The sequence below is a fragment of the Gopherus flavomarginatus genome, chromosome 4, assembly GCF_025201925.1.
Source record: "Gopherus flavomarginatus isolate rGopFla2 chromosome 4, rGopFla2.mat.asm, whole genome shotgun sequence".
NCBI classification, from domain to species: Eukaryota; Metazoa; Chordata; order Testudines; family Testudinidae; genus Gopherus; species Gopherus flavomarginatus.
This window is the reverse complement of record NC_066620.1, coordinates 133057848-133075389: the sequence shown is the minus strand read 5'-3', so window position 1 is coordinate 133075389 and position 17542 is coordinate 133057848. Positions and strand designations below refer to the sequence as shown.

The 17542-nt window shown below is 44.0% G+C and overlaps 1 protein-coding gene across 2 annotated transcripts in view; it reads right to left on the bottom strand.

The window, feature by feature from the left end:
- Nucleotides 1–17542, bottom strand: part of AK9 (adenylate kinase 9) — a 247445-nt gene that overhangs the window by 155572 nt on the left and 74331 nt on the right. Inside the window, exons 16-18 of one of the 2 annotated variants that reach the window (XM_050951342.1) lie at nt 16462–16536; nt 15216–15358; nt 11290–11446 (exon numbers count right to left, since the gene is read on the bottom strand). In XM_050951342.1, the coding sequence (XP_050807299.1) occupies nt 11290–11446; nt 15216–15358; nt 16462–16536 (375 nt within the window). Of the gene's footprint in view, nt 1–11289; nt 11447–15215; nt 15359–16461; nt 16537–17542 lie in introns of those variants that run through there. The other variant, XM_050951343.1, reaches the window with a different exon arrangement.

The window sequence follows — 17542 nt, the reverse complement described above, 5'->3', positions numbered from 1 at the left end:
TATAATCCGCCCCTCTAACAGTGCATGGGCATCTCCAGTGGTTCTAGTTCCCAAACCAGATGGGGAAATACGCTTTTGCATGGACTACTGTAAGCTAAATGCTGTAACTCATCCTGACAACTATCCAATGCCATGCACCGATAAGCTATTGGAGAAATTGGGACGTGCCTAGTTCATCTCTGCATTAAACTTCACCAAGGGGTACTGGCAAGTACCGCTAAATGAACCCGCCAAAGAAAGGTCAGCCTTCATCACTCATGCAGGGTTTTATGAATTTAATGTGCTTCCTTTCGGGCTGCAAAATGCACCCGCCACCTTCCAAAGACTTGTAGATGGTCTCCTAGAAGGATTGGGAGAATCTGCAGTTGCCTGCCTCGATGATATGGCCATTTTTTCTAATTCATGGGCAGAACACCTGAAGCACCTGGAAAAAGTCTTTGAGCGCATCAGGCAGGCAGGACTAATTGTTAAGGCTAAAAAGTGTCAAATAGGCCAAAACAGTGTGACTTACCTTAAACACCAGGTGGGTCAAAAAACAAATAAATCCCCTACAGGCCAAGGTGAATACTATCCAAAAGTGGCCTGTCCCAAAGTCAAAAAAACAGGTCCAATCCTTCTTAGGCTTGGCCGGATATTACAGGCGATTTGTACCACACTACAGCCAAATCGCTGCTCCACTAACAGACCTGACCAAAAAAAAACACAGCCAAATGCAGTTAAGTGAACTGATGACTGTCAAAAGGCTTTTAACCAGCTTAAGGCAACACTCATGTCTAACCCTGTGCTAAGGGCCCCAGACTTTGACAAACCATTCCTAGTAACCACAGATGCGTCTGAGCGTGGTGTAGAAGCAGTTTTAATGCAGGAAGGACCGGATCAAGAATTTCATCCTGTCGTGTTTCTCAGCAAAAAATTGTCTAAAAGGAAACACCACTGGTCAATCAGTAAAAAAAAAAATGCTACGCCATTGTGTATGCCCTAAAAAAGCTACGCCCATACGTTTGGGGACAGCGTTTCCAGCTACAAACCGACCATGTTGTGCTAAGATGGCTTCATACTGCCAAGGAAAACAACAAAAAACTTCAGTAAAGTTTAGCTCTCCAAAATTTTAATTTCAAAATTCAACACATTTCAGAAGCTTCTAACAAAGTAGCTAATGCACTCTCCCGTAAAAGTTTCCCAAAATCAACTGGTTAAAAAATTGTCCTTAAAATGTAAAAAAAATCTTATCGTTTTACATAATTAATAGTATATGTAAAGGTGCATGTGTTTTATTAATCTGTTTATTCTAAAGTTCTAGAAAGAAATCACTGCCAGTGTGGTTCCACACTATCTGAGATTTGGGGGGCGTGTCATAAAAAGATAGTTAAGGGTTAATGCCTCTTACCTGTAAAGGGTTAAGAAGCTCGGTAAACCTGGCTGAAACCTGACCAGAGGACCAATAAGGGGACAAGATACTTTCAAATCTTGGTGGAGGGAAGTCTTTTGTTTGTGCTCTTTGTTTTGGGGTGTTGTTCGCTCTTGGGACTAAGAGGGACCAGACGTACAACCAGGCTCTCCAAATCTTTCTGAATCAGTCTCTCATGTTTCAAACTTGTAAGTAATAGCCAGGCAAGGCAGATTAGTCTTGTTTTTGTTCTCAACTTGTAAATGTTCCTTTTTTGCTGAGAGGATTTTACCTCTGCTTGCTATAACTTTAAACCTAAGGGTAGAGGGGGTTCCTCTGGGCTATATAAATCTAATTACCTTGTAAAGTATTTTCCATCCTGATTTTACAAAGATGTTTTTTTTTTACTTTTCTTTCTTTAATTAAAAGCTTTCTTTTTAAGAACCTAATTGATTTTTCCTTGTTTTAAGATCCAAGGAGATTGGATCTGGACTCACCAGGGATTGGTGGGGGGAAAAAAGGGAGGATGGTTAATTTCTCCTTGTTTTAAGATCCAAGGGGTTTGGATCTGTGTTCATCAGGGAATTGGAGAAGCCTCTCAAGGCTGCCCAGGGAGGGGAAGGTTTTGAGGGGGACAAGAAGTAATCCAGACACTAAAATTTCTGGGTGGTGGCAAAGTTACCAAATCTAAGCTAGTAATTAAGCTTAGAAGTGTCCATGCAGGTCCCCACATTTGTACCCTAAAGTTCAAAGTGGGGAAGGAACCTTAACACAGAGATTCTCACAACAAAAAAGACAGTTACTCACCTTTGTAACTGTTGTTCTTCGAGATGTGTTGCTCATATCCATTCCAATTAGGTGTGCGCGTGCCGTATGCACGTTCGTTGGAAGATTTAGCAACACTCGGTGGGTCGGCTGGGTTGCCCCCTGGAGTGGCGTCGTTATGGCACCGGATATATACCCCTGCTGACCCAACAGCCCTTTAGTTCCTTCTTGCCGGCTACTCCCGGGCGGGGTTTGGAATGGATATGAGCAACACTTCTCGAAGAACAACAGTTACAAAGGTGAGTAACCATCTTTTCTTCAAGTGCTTGCTCATATCGATTCCAATTAGGTGATTTCCAAGCCTTACCTAGGTGGTGGGGTCGCAGTGAGATGTTGCAGAATGCAAAACTGCTGAGCCAAATGCTGCATCATCTCTAGATTGTTGAACCAATGTGTAATGTGAGGCAAAGGTGTGAATCGATGACTAGGTAGCTGCCCGACATATTTCCTGGATGGGAACATGGGCCAGGAAAGTGGCAGATGAAGCTTGAGCCCAAGTAGAATGGGCGGTGAGGTGGCTAGCCAGAACGTGAGCCAGATCATAGCAGGTACGGATGCAGGACATTACCCAAGATGAAATTCGTTGGGATGAGATCAGCAGGCCTTTCATCCGGTCTGCCACTGCTACAAAGAGCTGAGGTGACCTTCGGAAGGGTTTTGTTCCCTCGATATAAAAGGCAAGAGCCCTGCAAATGTCTAGGGAAGGCAGTTGTTGTTCCTGACGCGATAAGTATGGCTTCGGGAAAAAGACTGGAAGGAAGATGCCTTGATTGACAGGAAAGGCCGACACCACCTTAGGGAGGGAGGAGGGGTGTGCTCGCAGCTGTACCTTGTCCTTATGGAATACCGTATACGGGGGGTCAGCTGTCAAGGCCCGAAGCTCAGATACTCATCTTGCCGAAGTAATAGCGACAAAGAAGGCTGTCTTTCAGGAAAAGTACAGCAGTGAGCAGGTGGCTAGTGGTTCGAAAGGAGCACCCAATAAGCTTGGCTAGCACCAGGCTGAGATCCCAGGTAGTGGTCGGGCGTTTGACTTGAGGGTGCAAACGTTCCAATCCCTTGAGGAACCTTGAAACTATGGGGTGAGAGAAGATTGATCGGCCATTTTCCCCTGAGTAGAAGGCGGAGATGGCTGCCAGATGCACCCTTATGGAAGGGAACGCTAGGCCCTGTTCTTTCAGGGACCAGAGGTAGTCCAGGACAGTAGGAACGGACACCTGCCTGGGGACTGAGTTACGCTGAGCGCACCAGCAGGAGAAATGCTTCCACTTGGCCAGATGTGTCATCCTAGGCTTCCTACTACCCAAGAGCACCTGTTGGACCGAGGCAGAGCAACACAACTCAGACTGGCTCAACCACGCAGCAACCATGCTGTGAGATGAAAAGACTGCAGGTCCAGATGGTGAAGCCTGCCCAAGTCCTGTGGCATGAGATCTGGCCAGAGTGGCAGGGGAATCGGGTCTGCCACTGAGAGGTCGAACAACATGGTGTACCAGTGCTGCCTCGGCCACGCTCGAGCAATCAGGATCAGGTGTGCACTGTCCCTGTGGAGCTTGAGTAGGACTCTATGGAGGAGCGGAAATGGTGGGAAGGCGTAAAGTAGGTGCCTCTTCCACGGGATCAGGAATGCGTCCGAGAGGGAGCCTGAGAAGCGTTCCTGGAAGGAGCAGAACACCTGGCATTTCCTGTTCTCGTGGGAGGCAAAGAGATCTATGTGGGGAAACCCTCACTTCTGGAAAACAGAATGGATGACATCCGGATGAATCAACCACTCGTGAGACAGGAAGGATCTGTTGAGGTGATCCGCCAGAGTGTTCTGGACTCCTGGGAGAAAAGACGCTACCAAATCGACTGAGTGGGCTATGCAAAAGTCCCAGAGGTGGAAGGCTTCTTGACAAAGGAGGGAGGAGCATGCTCCACTCTGCTTGTTTATGTAATACATGACTGTTGTGTTGTCCATGAACAGATACACAATGGCCTTGGAGATGCTCTCAAAACACCTGGCATACTAGACAGACCGCTCTCAGCTCCTGCACATTGATATGTAAGGCCAGCTCTTGAGGCGACCAGAGGCATTAAGTGCGAAGGCTCTCGAGGTGGGCACCCCAACCCAGAGATGATGCGTCCGTGGTTAGGGCCATCGAGGATTGCAGTGGGTGGAATAGCATCCCTGCACAGACTAGAGTGGGGTTTAGCCACTAGGTTAGGGAGCCCAGAACCTTCCGGGGAATAGTGAGCACCGAGTCCAGGCTGTCTGTGTGGTTGGTATATTGAAGAAAGCCAGGTTTGAAAGGGACGGAGGCTTAGCCTCGCGTGTTTGGTCACGAAGGTGCAGGAGACCATGTGACCTACTAGGCTGAGGCAGGTGCACACCCACGTTGTCGGGAAGGTTTGAAGACCTCGAATAATTGTAGCCATTGCTTGAAAACGCGACTGCGGGAGGCAGGCTCTGGCCAGATTGCAGTCCAGAACCACTCCGATGAAGTCTATTCTCTGCGTGGGTGTCAGAGTAGACTTCTTTGTGTTGGTCATCAGGCCTAGGCTCCTGAAGAGGTCTTTGATGATGCACAGGTGCTGTGACACTTGTAACTGGGAGGTCCCTTGAATGAGCCAATCATCGAGATATGGGTAGACGTGTACCTGACGAAGCCAGAGGGAGGCGGCAACTACAGCCATGCATTTTGTGAACACATGCAGAACTGCAGAAAGGCCAAACGGAAGTACAGCGAACTGAAAGTGTTGATGGTTGACCACAAAACGGAGGCACCGTCTGTGTGGAGGGTAAATTGCGATGTGGAAATATGTGTCCTTCATATCGAGGGCGGCATACCAGTCTCCCGGATCCAGGGATGGGATAATGGTTCCCAGGGTTACCATGTGGAACTTCAGCTTTATCATGAATTTATTGAGTTCTCGCAGGTCTAGGATTGGTCGTAGACCTCCCTTTGCCTTGGGGATTAGGAAATATCGGGAACAAAACCCCTTGCCCCTCATGTCTTTTGGTACTTCCTCTATGGCTCCCATAGCTAGGAGCGACTGCACCTCTTGTAAGAGGAATTGCTTGTGAGAAGGGTCCCTGAAGAGGGATGGGGAGGGAGGGTGTGAAGGCGGGGTTGAAACAAACTGGAGGTGGTATCCCACTTCCACCATGCGCAGGACCCAACGATCTGAAGTTAGCTGGGACCAGGCAGGGAGGAACTGGGAGAGACGGTTGAAAAAGGGAGGAGAAGGATCCAGTAAAGCAACTGGTAGGCCGTCCTCGGGCGTCCCACCAAAAGTTCTGCTTGGGCCCCGCTGGTGGTTTGGGCGGGGGCCTGATTTTGACCTCCTTGGGGGCCAGATTGCCTCCGCCAATTCCCTCAACCACGCCTTCTGCTAAAGTCCTGACGTGGCCTAGGCGGGGCGTAAGGACGGTGTGGCTGGGGCCAGAAGGTCCTGCGTTGGGTTACTGGCATGTGCATACCCAGTGAGCGCATTATAATGCAATTGTCCTTCAGACTTTGCAATCTGGGGTCAGTCTTATCTGAGAACAGGCCCTGGCCTTTGAAAGGCAAGTCCTGAATAGTTTGTTGTAATTCAGGAGGAAGGCCTGATACCTGGAGCCAAGAGATACACCTCATTGTCACTCCTGATGCCAGAGTTCTGGCTGCAGAGTCTGCTGCATCCAGAACGGCTTGGAGGGAGGTTCTTGCTACCTTTTTACCCTCCTCAAGTAAGGCTGTAAATTCTTGACGGGACTCCTAGGGAAGAAGCTCCGTAAACTTCCCCAAGGATACCCATGTGTTAAAGTTATATCTACTTAGGAGGGCTTGTTGGTTTGCCACCCTAAGTTGGAGGCCCCCGGCCAAGTATATTTTGCAGCCTAGGAGGTCCAGTTGCCTCCTTTGACTTAGGAGCCAGGGCTTGATGGCCATGACGCTCCCTTTCATTCACTGATTGCACTACTAAAGAGCAAGGAGGTGGGTGAATGTAGAGATATTCATACCCCTTTGAGCGGACCATATATTTTCTCTCTACTCCCCTAGCTGTAGGTGGAATCAAGGCTGGGGATTGCCAAATGGTGTCTGCATTTGCCTGTATGGTGTGGATAAACGGAAGAGCCACTCTAGTAGGTACATCAGCCGACAGGATGTCCACGACAGGGTCCTCTATTTCAGGGACCTCCTCCACCTGTAAGTTCATATTTGAGCCACTAGTCTCAAAAAGGTCTTGATGGGCCCTGAGATCAGTTGGTGGAGGGCTTGAAGAGGATGTTCCTGCCACCATCTCATCTGGTGAGGAGGAAGAGGAAAGGCCCGGGACCAGGGGGTCCTGTGGGGGCTCCTGTACTTGAGGAGCGTCATCTGTGTCAGGTGAGACCTGGGTGTCTGCAGATGGTATCGGAGCTTCATCCGTGTCCATGGGGGCGGAGGGCGGCTTACAGTTGCCTCTAGTACCCGATGTTCTGACAGGGCCGACCGTGGAGCCGCTGATGAAGCACATTGGGCTTGGTGGTATGCCCACGGTGTCCAGAAGGACCAGTGATGAGGCCCTTGCTCGTGGCTCTGGCTCTCTGGAAATATACAGCTGGGGACGTCAGAGTCACGCTCCTGAGAATAGGATGTGCTACCAGCCTGTGATGACACTGATGTGTGTCTCGACAGCCACGGTGGTGCCAGTGGACCCTGGGAGGGCACCACTGTTCTGGATGGCACTGTATATCCCGCAGTCGCTCCAGACAAAGGGAATCGAGATCCCGGTCGACCTCCCGGCACCGCTACGGTCAAAGGTCCTGGTCTCGCTCATGGTACCGTTATAGCTCCTGGTACCACTATAACGGTACCATGAGTGAGACCAGGACCTTTGACCGTAGCGGTGCCGGGAGGTCGACCGGGATCTCGAGTCCCTTTGTCTGGGGCGACTGCGGGATATACAGTGCCGAGAGCGGTGCCGTGAGTCGGATTGGTACCGGGAGTATCTGGCTGGTGAACGAAATGTCGAATGGTGCCATGAGTGCAATCAGTACTGTGATGGAGAGTGGCGCTGGGAGCGGGAACGGCGTGATCGAGAGCGTCTGTGAGACCGTGATCTTGAATGACGTCTCTCTGTTGGACCAATGGAGGATGGCCTTACTAGGGCCGGTTTCCCAATGGACTGTATGACCTGCAACAGCAGTGCCGGAGGTTGAGGCCGTGCGGACTCCGTCATGGCGATGAGTTCCCTTGCCGTGGAGAAGGTCTCCGGTGTAGAAGGGAGGGCAAGCTCAACCACAGCATGAACCGGGGAGCTGTCAGGCACTGGACTCAATGGCCCTTGTGGGACCAGAATTGACAGTGCCATGCTCGGCAGAGCCGCAATTGGCGGCACCCCAGTCAACGATGCTGCGACTGATGACGGCACCAGACGATCCGTCTTCGAAGAGCACTCCTTCTGTGGAGCTGAAGCAGCTGGAGCGCTATGTTGCTTCCTGGGTCTCAGGGACAGGGAGCGGTGCCGAGCAGATGTCGGTGCCAGTAAGGGTCGGTGCCGGGGCCCCTTCCCGGTACCGGAGCGGTCTTATCAGATGCAGATGTGGCACTTATCGGTAAGGTGGGATTCCCCAAGGCACTTGAGGCAGGAGTCGTGGGGATCCTCTATTGGCATCTGCTTTTGGCACATCGAGCACAGTTTGAATCCCGGTGCCTTGGGCATGAGCCCGTACCGGGGTGGGGGAAAGGGGCTAATCCCCAATCCCCCCTTAAACTAAACTATAAAAACAACAACCAATACTAACTATAACTAGAAGAACTCTAATTATACACACAATAAACAGCAAAGAACTACGAGTAGCTAGGGACGCGGAGATCAGCAAAGCCATGCTCCACAGTTCCAACGACTGTCACGGGCGGTAAGAAGGAACTAAAGGGCTGTTGGGTCAGCAGGGGTATATATCCAGTGCCATAATGGCGCCACTCCAGGGGGCGACCCAGCCGACCCACCGAGTATTGCTAGGGTAAAAATCTTCCGACAAACGTGCACACGGTGCGCGCACACCTAATTGGAATCAATATGAGCAAGCACTCGAAGAATTTTTGGTGACCTCAGAATGTGGCCACCTACTCTTGCTGGTAGCTGCTATGACAATTTTTCCTAAAATGCTTAATTAACTTTAGGGAAAGCTAATACCTATGCACACGTGCATGTCCAAATCATAGTAACTTATTTATGCAAGTGTTGGGTTTTTTTTTTTTTCCCCAAACTCAGTAATAAAAACAACACAGGTTTCAGAGCAGCAGCCGTGTTAGTCTGTATCTGCAAAAAGAACAGGAGTACTTGTGGTACCTTAGAGACTAACAAATTTATTTGAGCATAAGCTTTCGTGGGTTACAGCCATGCATCCGAAGAAGTGGGCTGTAGCCCACGAAAGCTTATGCTCAAATAAAAATAACTGAGTTGTCTCTATTCTTTTCTGGACCCAAACAGAATAGAAACACAAATAAGGTGCTTTGTATGTTGTCTTTTTTTGTTTTTGTTTTTTAGACTTGCTAGCTAGTAAGCCTGCTTCTACTTTTCACAGCAGACTTGTTAGCTAGCTGGAGGCAGCAGAAAGTGATATTAACAAACATATGAATATCACTTTTCACAGCAGATTTACTCAGCCCTGGCAAGCCAGAAGACAAATTAAGCCTTGGATGGGGAGGTGGGTAGGGAGGTGGCTGGGGGGATGGAGTGGATGGGTGAGGAGCTGGGGGAGGCAGCAAGGACCAAGGGTGATGGGTGAGGGGCAGGGGGACAGAACCCGTGGCCGGATCCCACCGCTGCATGGCTGGAGCCTGCCACCCATCACCCCAGGGCTGGAGCAGAAAGCCTGAGCCCCACTGCCCCAGGGAAGGTAGGTAACTCACACGAGCTTTCTGCTCCTCTGGCATTTGTGGCTCCAGAGGGAGGCAGAGTCCAATCCATCCTGGTGGCCCAGGGGAAGGCCACTGCTTTGTCCCCCCAATCACCAGCCAGAAGGCTGTGGTGGCAAGAAAAGCCTCTGTTGGCCGCATCCAGCCATGGTGGCCACGTTTGAGAAACGCTGATTTAGACAACTGAGGGTGTGGCCTATGAAACAATGACTCAAAGTGCTCTAGAAATGCAGAAGTGGGCTATTATTTATATGAAAAGATACAAGTGGAAAGCAGACACAGAATTTGTAAAAATTTACCCCAACAAAAAATTTAAAATAGTTAAGGGGATAATCCACTAATACAGCTTAGTTTGTTCCTTAGCCATCTCTTGATTTTTGATTTCTCCACATTACCTTCTTCATAGCCAAACACCCAGGGTTCCTTTTGTCACCTCCACACAAAACAGGCAATTTTTAACTCTGTCTGTATTGAAGTGGTTAGAAATGTATGTATTTAATTGCTGGGCATACTGAATAGGTGCTGCATTGAAGAAGATAGTTAGTTTGTGTATGGTGTAGATTTTCAGTTGATTGTTGTGTTTAAGTGTGTTGCTTCTTTGGATAATTGTTAAATAGCAGCAACTGTTTTAAGTGGAAATTATTTGTAACAATAGTTGGCATTTTCAGAAGCTGCCGCCATTTTCAGTGTTTCTAATAGATTTCAGAGGGATAGCCATGTTAGTCTGTAATAGCAAAAACGATGAGGAGTCCTCGTGGCACGCTAGAGACTAACAAATTTATTTGGGTATACGTTTTTGTGGGCTATAACCCACTAAGAGAGTTATTTAGGTGATGTATCGAGGAAGTGTGATGTTATCTTATTAAATATGACCATGTAGATCATTGTTGATACCACTCTTATATAATTGCAACAAATCTTGTACAAATTATGTCAAGTAAGGTGTCTATGGAATGGTTATGATTTGCTGAATACGATCATGCTATTTATATGTATGTATCAATTTTTGTATTTGAAGTTTGAGCATCTATACCTATATTTCAAATGTCTGCTCCTAGAGTAATTAGCCTGCACATCTTGAAGGGACTATTCAAATTAAGTGGCTCATCAAGGAACACTTAACTCACAATGGACCATGGGAGATGCCTATCTACACTTACTGGACTTTCCTGCTGTGACTAAGCAAAATCATTCATGGACATGTTTGCCCATGTGACTCCAAACACCATCTTGCTACCTGTAATTTCCCACTAGCTGTGCTGAGGCCTTTGTTTGAAAAAACAGATTTCCCTCCACATGACAGAAGCTATATAAGGCCCTGGAAACATCTCCATTTGGCCTCTTTCCTGCTCAAATCTCTGGACTTACACTAATGGGAGCAATCTAACCAAGGGAGTGAGGACCTTCCAATGATTGGAAGCAACCAGAGACTTGACTTAAGACAGCAGTTTATTTCATCACTGCTACAAGCCTGAACCAAGAACTTTGCTATTACTGTATGTATTTGATTCCTTTAACCAATTTTAACTCTCACCTTTCTTTCTTTCTATAAATAAAACCTTTAGATTTTAGATACTAAAGGACTGCCAATGGAGTGATTTTTGGGTAAGATCTGCATTATATATTGACCTGGCTGTGTGGCTGGTCCTTTGGGATCAGAAGAATCTTTTATCTGATGAAATTGGTTTTAAAGAACCACTCATTAAAGTGTTTTTGGTGGTACTACAAGGACTGGAATACATAGGAAACTGCTTTTCTGACTTCCTGTTAGCCAGTGTGGTGAAACAGAAGTTTACTTTTGTTGCTGGTTTGGCATATCTCATGGGAGAATAATCTCCAGTTTTAGGGTGTGTCTGCCCTATTTTTTGGCAGGTTGTCCTGAATTTGGTATTCTCGGTTGTGATCCATTGAGACATGGTTACAGGAGGTGTGCTGTTATGTTTGTCAGTATCTAGGTTTGTGGCTGGAACTATGTTTGCATGTTTTGTGTGGATTCACAGGGAGGAGACTTGCATTACAGACAAAATTATAAAAAAAGCCAGGGAGAGAAACAGATCCCTTTTGATATAGTGGCAAAGTCCTATAAAATTGCTAGTGGGACAAAAGTACACTTTAACTGACATTTCTTATAACAATAACTCAAGCAAAGACATCAAAATTGGGAAAAGATTTTAATTTTTATGCTTTAAAAGTAAAACATTTACTAACCATTTTTTTCTGTGTTCTTAAGACAGACGACAGTGTCAGGTAAGAGGCCTTTTTCTGACAAGGCTAACCAATGCTCTGATGTTGTAGGATAGTTATCCAGTACCCATCCTCCTTTTTCTGGAGCCCCAGGAAACCTGTCTTTGTTCTTCTTAGTGAGCTGTTACAAAATGTTGGATTTAGTTGTAAAACAAAATGATATAAATACAATAACATCAGTGAATTGTTTAGAAAAGCAGACAATACAAATTATTTCTGCATTGTATTAACCTGTTACAGTGTCATTTTTCTTTCCAATAAAGGGTCTTTTTATTAGTTATAGAAGAGATTTGCAACTTATGTGCCTGAATGAAGAAAGAATATAACAGAACAAATGGAGATGAATGTATAAAAATACACTGTAGTTTTCCAAAAATAACTAGAGAACTTAGATTCTCGTCTCAGGAATAAGAGTTACAAACTGGCTAGCAAATCTAAAATAAAGACCCTTGTATAAGCCTCTGGTCATATGAAATATGTAGACCATTATGCAGCTTTGAAACACATCCTAGTGACTTTTTTAAGCACTTCTCTGAACTCTTCAGATGCTCATAGAGAAACAAACAGGGTTTAAGCCATTCTGTTACAGCAGTAGCTATTGAGGACTACGGTAAATTTTTCTTCTTCTCTGCTCAGAAAAGAAAAATTCTTTTCTGTGTTTCAGTTCTTTTTGTACAAGGGTACCCTTGCTTCTCCCTCAAGGGCTAATCTGTGGCATTAAACCATGTCAGGTAAAGATTGATGCATGTCTAATAAACCAACTCCTTTCCAGGAATCTTCAGATATCAGGGAAAATTCAGACCAGCTGTAAAACAGCACTGATTTTTCACCAGATCTGAAGTTAGCACTGTATGTTGGGAGATCCTACCAAATTCAACCATGACAGCAGATGCATTCATGACAGGAGAGCCATGTTGTAGCCACACAAACCATACTGTAGATACAGTAGGGTACGTACCTACACAACATCTGAAAAGGAAGACCCAATCCCACAGTCCCTAACTGCTTGATCAGAAGCAGAATTCCAAAGAATTAGATAGAGAGAGGGTGACTGTGGATAAGAGAGTTAAGTCACCAATAACTTCAGTTACAGGTGAGTAATATTGTTTTCTCCTTCATAAGGGTCTTTACTTGAAGGGGAGCTGAAAAATATCCCAAACTAAGAAGAAACTGCACAACGGCTTTTCTGAAGCAGGCATCTGACCTATCTTCAGAGTCCAATACTGATCATAAAAAATGTAAACTGAACTTTGTGTTATAGTTTTGCAGATTTCCAAGATTGACAAAATGGTAGTTACACTTTAAAAGCTGTGGTAGCTTAAGTGGAATGAGCATTACTCTTCTGAGAAAAGAAAATGCATTAAATACATCCAAATGCAAGGTTATGCACCTAGGTACAAAGAATGTGGAATCCAGAACAGTGAGTGGTTGTGTCACCACCTACCCTGTAACCCTGCATGCCTCAAATCCTATGCTGCTATGGCTCACAGCCCAGACACCAACAGCCAGCAGACAAGTATGCAGTCCTCTAAAGTGCTTGTGTGCTTTGCAGCTGTGATTCAACACTCTGAACCCAGCATTCTGCCTACATCTCTATCACCCAGCTATCTTATGCAGAAGTGACCCCAGACACTCCCAGACCTGAATTTCCCCCAAACCATCTTCCATGAAGTGTCCAGTCCCCTCCTGGACCATTCAGAGAAAGAATAATGTTCCTTTGCTCCTTTAAAGAGACAATAACCAGCAGCTTACCATATTAACTGGAGTTATTAATTACTTCTATTCAAATACAGCACTGTGTTGGTTTAGATTAAAAGTAAAAAAAAATTCATTAACAAAAGGACATAGGTTAAGTGATGCCAAGTAAAAGAAATAAAGGTAGAGATGGTTACAAGCAAGTAAAAGTGAAAATATGCTTTCTAATAGCTAAGACCTAATTTCAACATCTTACAGTCTTTGTTCAAGATTGGTGAGGAAACTATCTTCGGTTCCCAGAGATTTCAACCCCTTGGCAGGAATGTATCCTGGAAAGTAGTGACTCTGAAAAGGATATAGGAGTCATAGTGGACAATCAATTCAACATGAGCTCCAAGTGTAAGGCAGTGGCAAAAAAGGGATAATGTGATCTGAGATGTATAAATAGGGAGTAGGAGAAAGGAGGGGATTTTACTTTTGTATATGGTATTGGAGAGACCTATACTAGTATACTACATCCTGTCCTAGTGTTCACATATTAAATAGTGTATTCAACAATTGAAGAGGGTTCAGAAAAGAGCCACAAAAATTATTTGAGATTGGAGAAAGTGCTTTACAATGAGAGACTTAAAAAGAACATCAAGAGCTTGCCTGGCTACGATGTGTAAGTACCTTCCATAGGGAGAAAATACCAGTTTCTAAAGCACTCCTCAAGCTAGCTGAGAAAGGCCTAACAAGATCTGGTGGCTGGAAGCTGAAGCCAGACAAATTCAAATTAGAAGTAAGGAACAAATACTTTTAACAATGACAATGATTAGCCACTGGAATACACTACTAGATGAAGTGGTGGATTCTCCTTCTTTTGATGTTGTCAAAACAAGCCTGGATGCTTTTCTAGAAGATATAGTTTATCCAGGGATCGGCAACCTTTGGCACGCAGCCTGCCAGGATAAGCACCCTGGCGGGCCGGGCAGGTTTGTTTACCTGCCGCGTCTGCATGTTCGGCCGATCACAGCTCCCACTGGCCGGAGTTCGCCACTCCAGGCCAATGGGGGCTGCGGGAAGTGGCAGCCAGCACACCCCTCAGCCTGTGCCACTTCCCGCAGCCCCCGCGGCCAGTGGGAGCCATGATCAGCAGAATCTGCAGACGCGGCAGGTAAACAAACTGGCTCAGCCTGCCAGAGTGCTTACCCTGGCAGGCCACGTGCCAAAGGCTGTCAATCCCTGGCTTAGTCAACCAAAACATATTGGGCTCAATAAAGGGTTAACTGGGTTAAATATTATTGGGGAGGTTAGACTACATGATCCAGTGGTCCCTTCTGGCCTTAAAATCATGTATTTTTGCTATTCTTGAGGATTCTTAACTCAAGCCCCAATTCAAGAAAGCACTTAAGCATGTATGTAAGTTGATCCCTATTCAAGAAAGCACTTAAGCATATACTTAAGTCTCATTGAAGTCATGGGATTTAAATAGGTGTTTAAAATTAAGCACATGTTTAAGGGCATAACTGAAGCAGGAAGCTTTTCTGCACTGGGGCCTTACACCGTATTCAGTCTCATTGATCTAACAGTAATCCTAGTCTTTTTAGAGTTTGGTCTGGAAGTCTTCTGTTTTAGAAGAAAACAGTGGTGAACCCCTCACAGCCTGACCCTAAAATCCTTGCTCGGGCAATCATTGGGGAGTTTTGCCTAAGAACCGAAGAACAAGGCCTTATAATAATAGATTTAAGAACCTGTCCTAGATTTCTGTGTTACAGCCTTAGCAGTGTAGTAAGGAATAGCCCTCTTAACTCACTATTATAGCTATAACCATCAATACAGTTGCTGAGTACAATGGTATATTGTACTGTACACTGCTTAAGGGCCACGTGGGAGAGTTCTAAGCCTTTCTATACTGCTGCTCTGAGATTCCAATAGCATCAGAAGGTTTAAAAAGAAACTAAAACAAAAATGAATATAAAATTAATAAAAAAAAGTTTGACACTCCTAATTAAAAGGCAACAAATATGACATTCTAAAGTAAGCTAGTCCATAGTATATGTGGGATCAAACTGAGACTCTATAATGTGAAGTACACTAGATTTACATTTCAAATGAACAAACAATCTGAAAAGTAAATGTTGCAAGGGAATACATAAAATACTACAAGGAACTTATAGAAATAATATTTGAATGTTTTAGTACTGTATTTTTACCTCTGTAATGGCTTCCTCTAATGCTTCAGCATATACTTCAGCCGGTAGCATTATTGGAGATTGTGCTGCAATTTTTACAGCTTCTTCTACCAAAACTTGAACTTCTGGGTGATCAGCAGTTACCTCTGACTCTGATGTATCTTCTATTGTGTTTGCAAGGAATTAATTAATATTAAAGATCACTAATATCTTACATTTTACATAGTGTTTCTCATCTAAAAGGCTTATGAAGCATTTTATGGATTTTACAAATTAGTGTATACATCCTATAAACAGGAGTCATTTAAATGACCTCAAAAATACAGCCAATTCTGAGGAGGAATGCAGCAACACTACACAACAGTTTTGAAGAAGTTACACAACATGAATTGAAGAATACTCCCTCCGAATGTATTTAATTATTTAATAATGACCACTGAAGACTGATTTTATGTCTCATTCAAAAGATAACCTCTTACACAGTACAATGACCCCTAACACCAGAAGGTGCATTAGTTCAATATTGACTCAGTGGTGATTCAGTTGGTATCACTTTTCTCCCTACCACTTCCTTTAGCACCCTCAGAGCTTCTCTTGTGGGTTTCTAATCAAAGTGTTAACTGCTCTGACCCAGTACAGTATGTTGGAAACAACAAAAATCATAATGCAAGGTGGCACCTCATCAGGGGTAGTAAATTATTTTTTGTTGAGGTCAAAATGTCTTGGTCAAGATATAGTCAAGGTCCAGACTCCAGAGAAAAATAATAAAAAAGAATAAGAATAAGAATAAGTAAATAAAAGTTTCAGGGTCTGTTCAAAAGTGGCTGGTGATCCAGACGTGACCCATGGTCCACATATTGACCACCCTTGCTATAAACTATGAAGTCTATATTCCCAAAGATGTGTAAGTCAATTACTCATATTGAATGCACAGTGCTAGTCAATCATTCATTTATTGTACAACAGGCATAAAGATCCTAAAATATTTAACCATTTCAGTAAATGAGGATTTCAAGATAAATAATTTGTCCATATGCCTTGTTCATAAAATAGTAACAAAAATATACTGTGGAGTTACTTTATAAAATGCATGATGTATTGTGTGAACAGTACCATTTGGCAATCAAGATTTTTCATTATTTGTCAGTGTTCAATTTTTGTCCTCCAGAGATCTAAACATTATTAAGATATCTGCATTAAATTATAATCTCTTTGGTCCAGAGAAGACTGGAAAACAGATAATTATAACAATTAAAAATATTAATACCATTTAGTTCTTCTGTGGTTCCTTCTCCATCAGTTCTGGACGTGGAAGTAGCCTCAGTGGTGTCTTTAGTATCCACTATAGTTATCAAATATTATAACATTAAAAGAATATAATGATTAAAGGAAAGCACATTTTTGTCAAAAAGTAGAAATAATACATTTAGGTAAATTTGCATTTCCTTTGTAGAGATGTCCATGTCACACAATCAGCAGCATATTACAATCATAATGCTACTACTTCAAGAATTATGTTAAACTTGATTATTTTAGTTCAAATGATATTTTAATATAATCCAGTTTATGGATTAATTTTGTAATTGGTAACTCTTGCACAATTTACTAAGGTGTTTGTGAGATTCAAGTGATGGTTATGTGTAATGGTAGAATTGCATTTCCATGACATTGCTAACATGGAAACAATACTGCTTAATATTTTGTATGCAATGCCATGTACTCTGAGGTAAAATGGACCTAAATTGTGCCGCAAAGTTTCTAGATACTGTAGTGTTCTGCTGAAAGTTGTGTAACAGTTTCAGATACATTTTTTAATTTGTGAGTTTTATTGAATTAAATATTAAAAAAGAATAGTCCAGTCAGTACAGTAGCTTTTATGTTATTTATTTTGATACTGAATTCAGGGTTGCTTTTTTACAGTGTTCCAATATTTTCAGTTTTTAATATGTTATAAGTCATCTTTAGGTTTAAAAGTTAACAATAAAATGTGTGAGTTCACGTCACTCAAATCTATTCTTTCAGGCTGGCTGAAAAACTAAGGAAGACTCCACTGCACCTGTTTATATATGGTTCACATTTTTCAAGCTTTTCTTCCCAACCATGAGGTCTAGAAATATGATTTTTTTTTAAAAGGAAACTCAGATTCCGAAGCACAACCCTGCAGTTAGAGATGAATTCTCTGGCAAGTTATGTGGGTGTGGAATCTGAAGGGCCATGATTATTTATTTGAAAAATTATTTTTCAAGTTATTCCACATACTTATACAAAGTGTTCACAAAGTGTTCACAGAGAGATCATCCACTAAACATTCTTCCACAGTCTACCACAAGCCCCCACTCAGCATATTC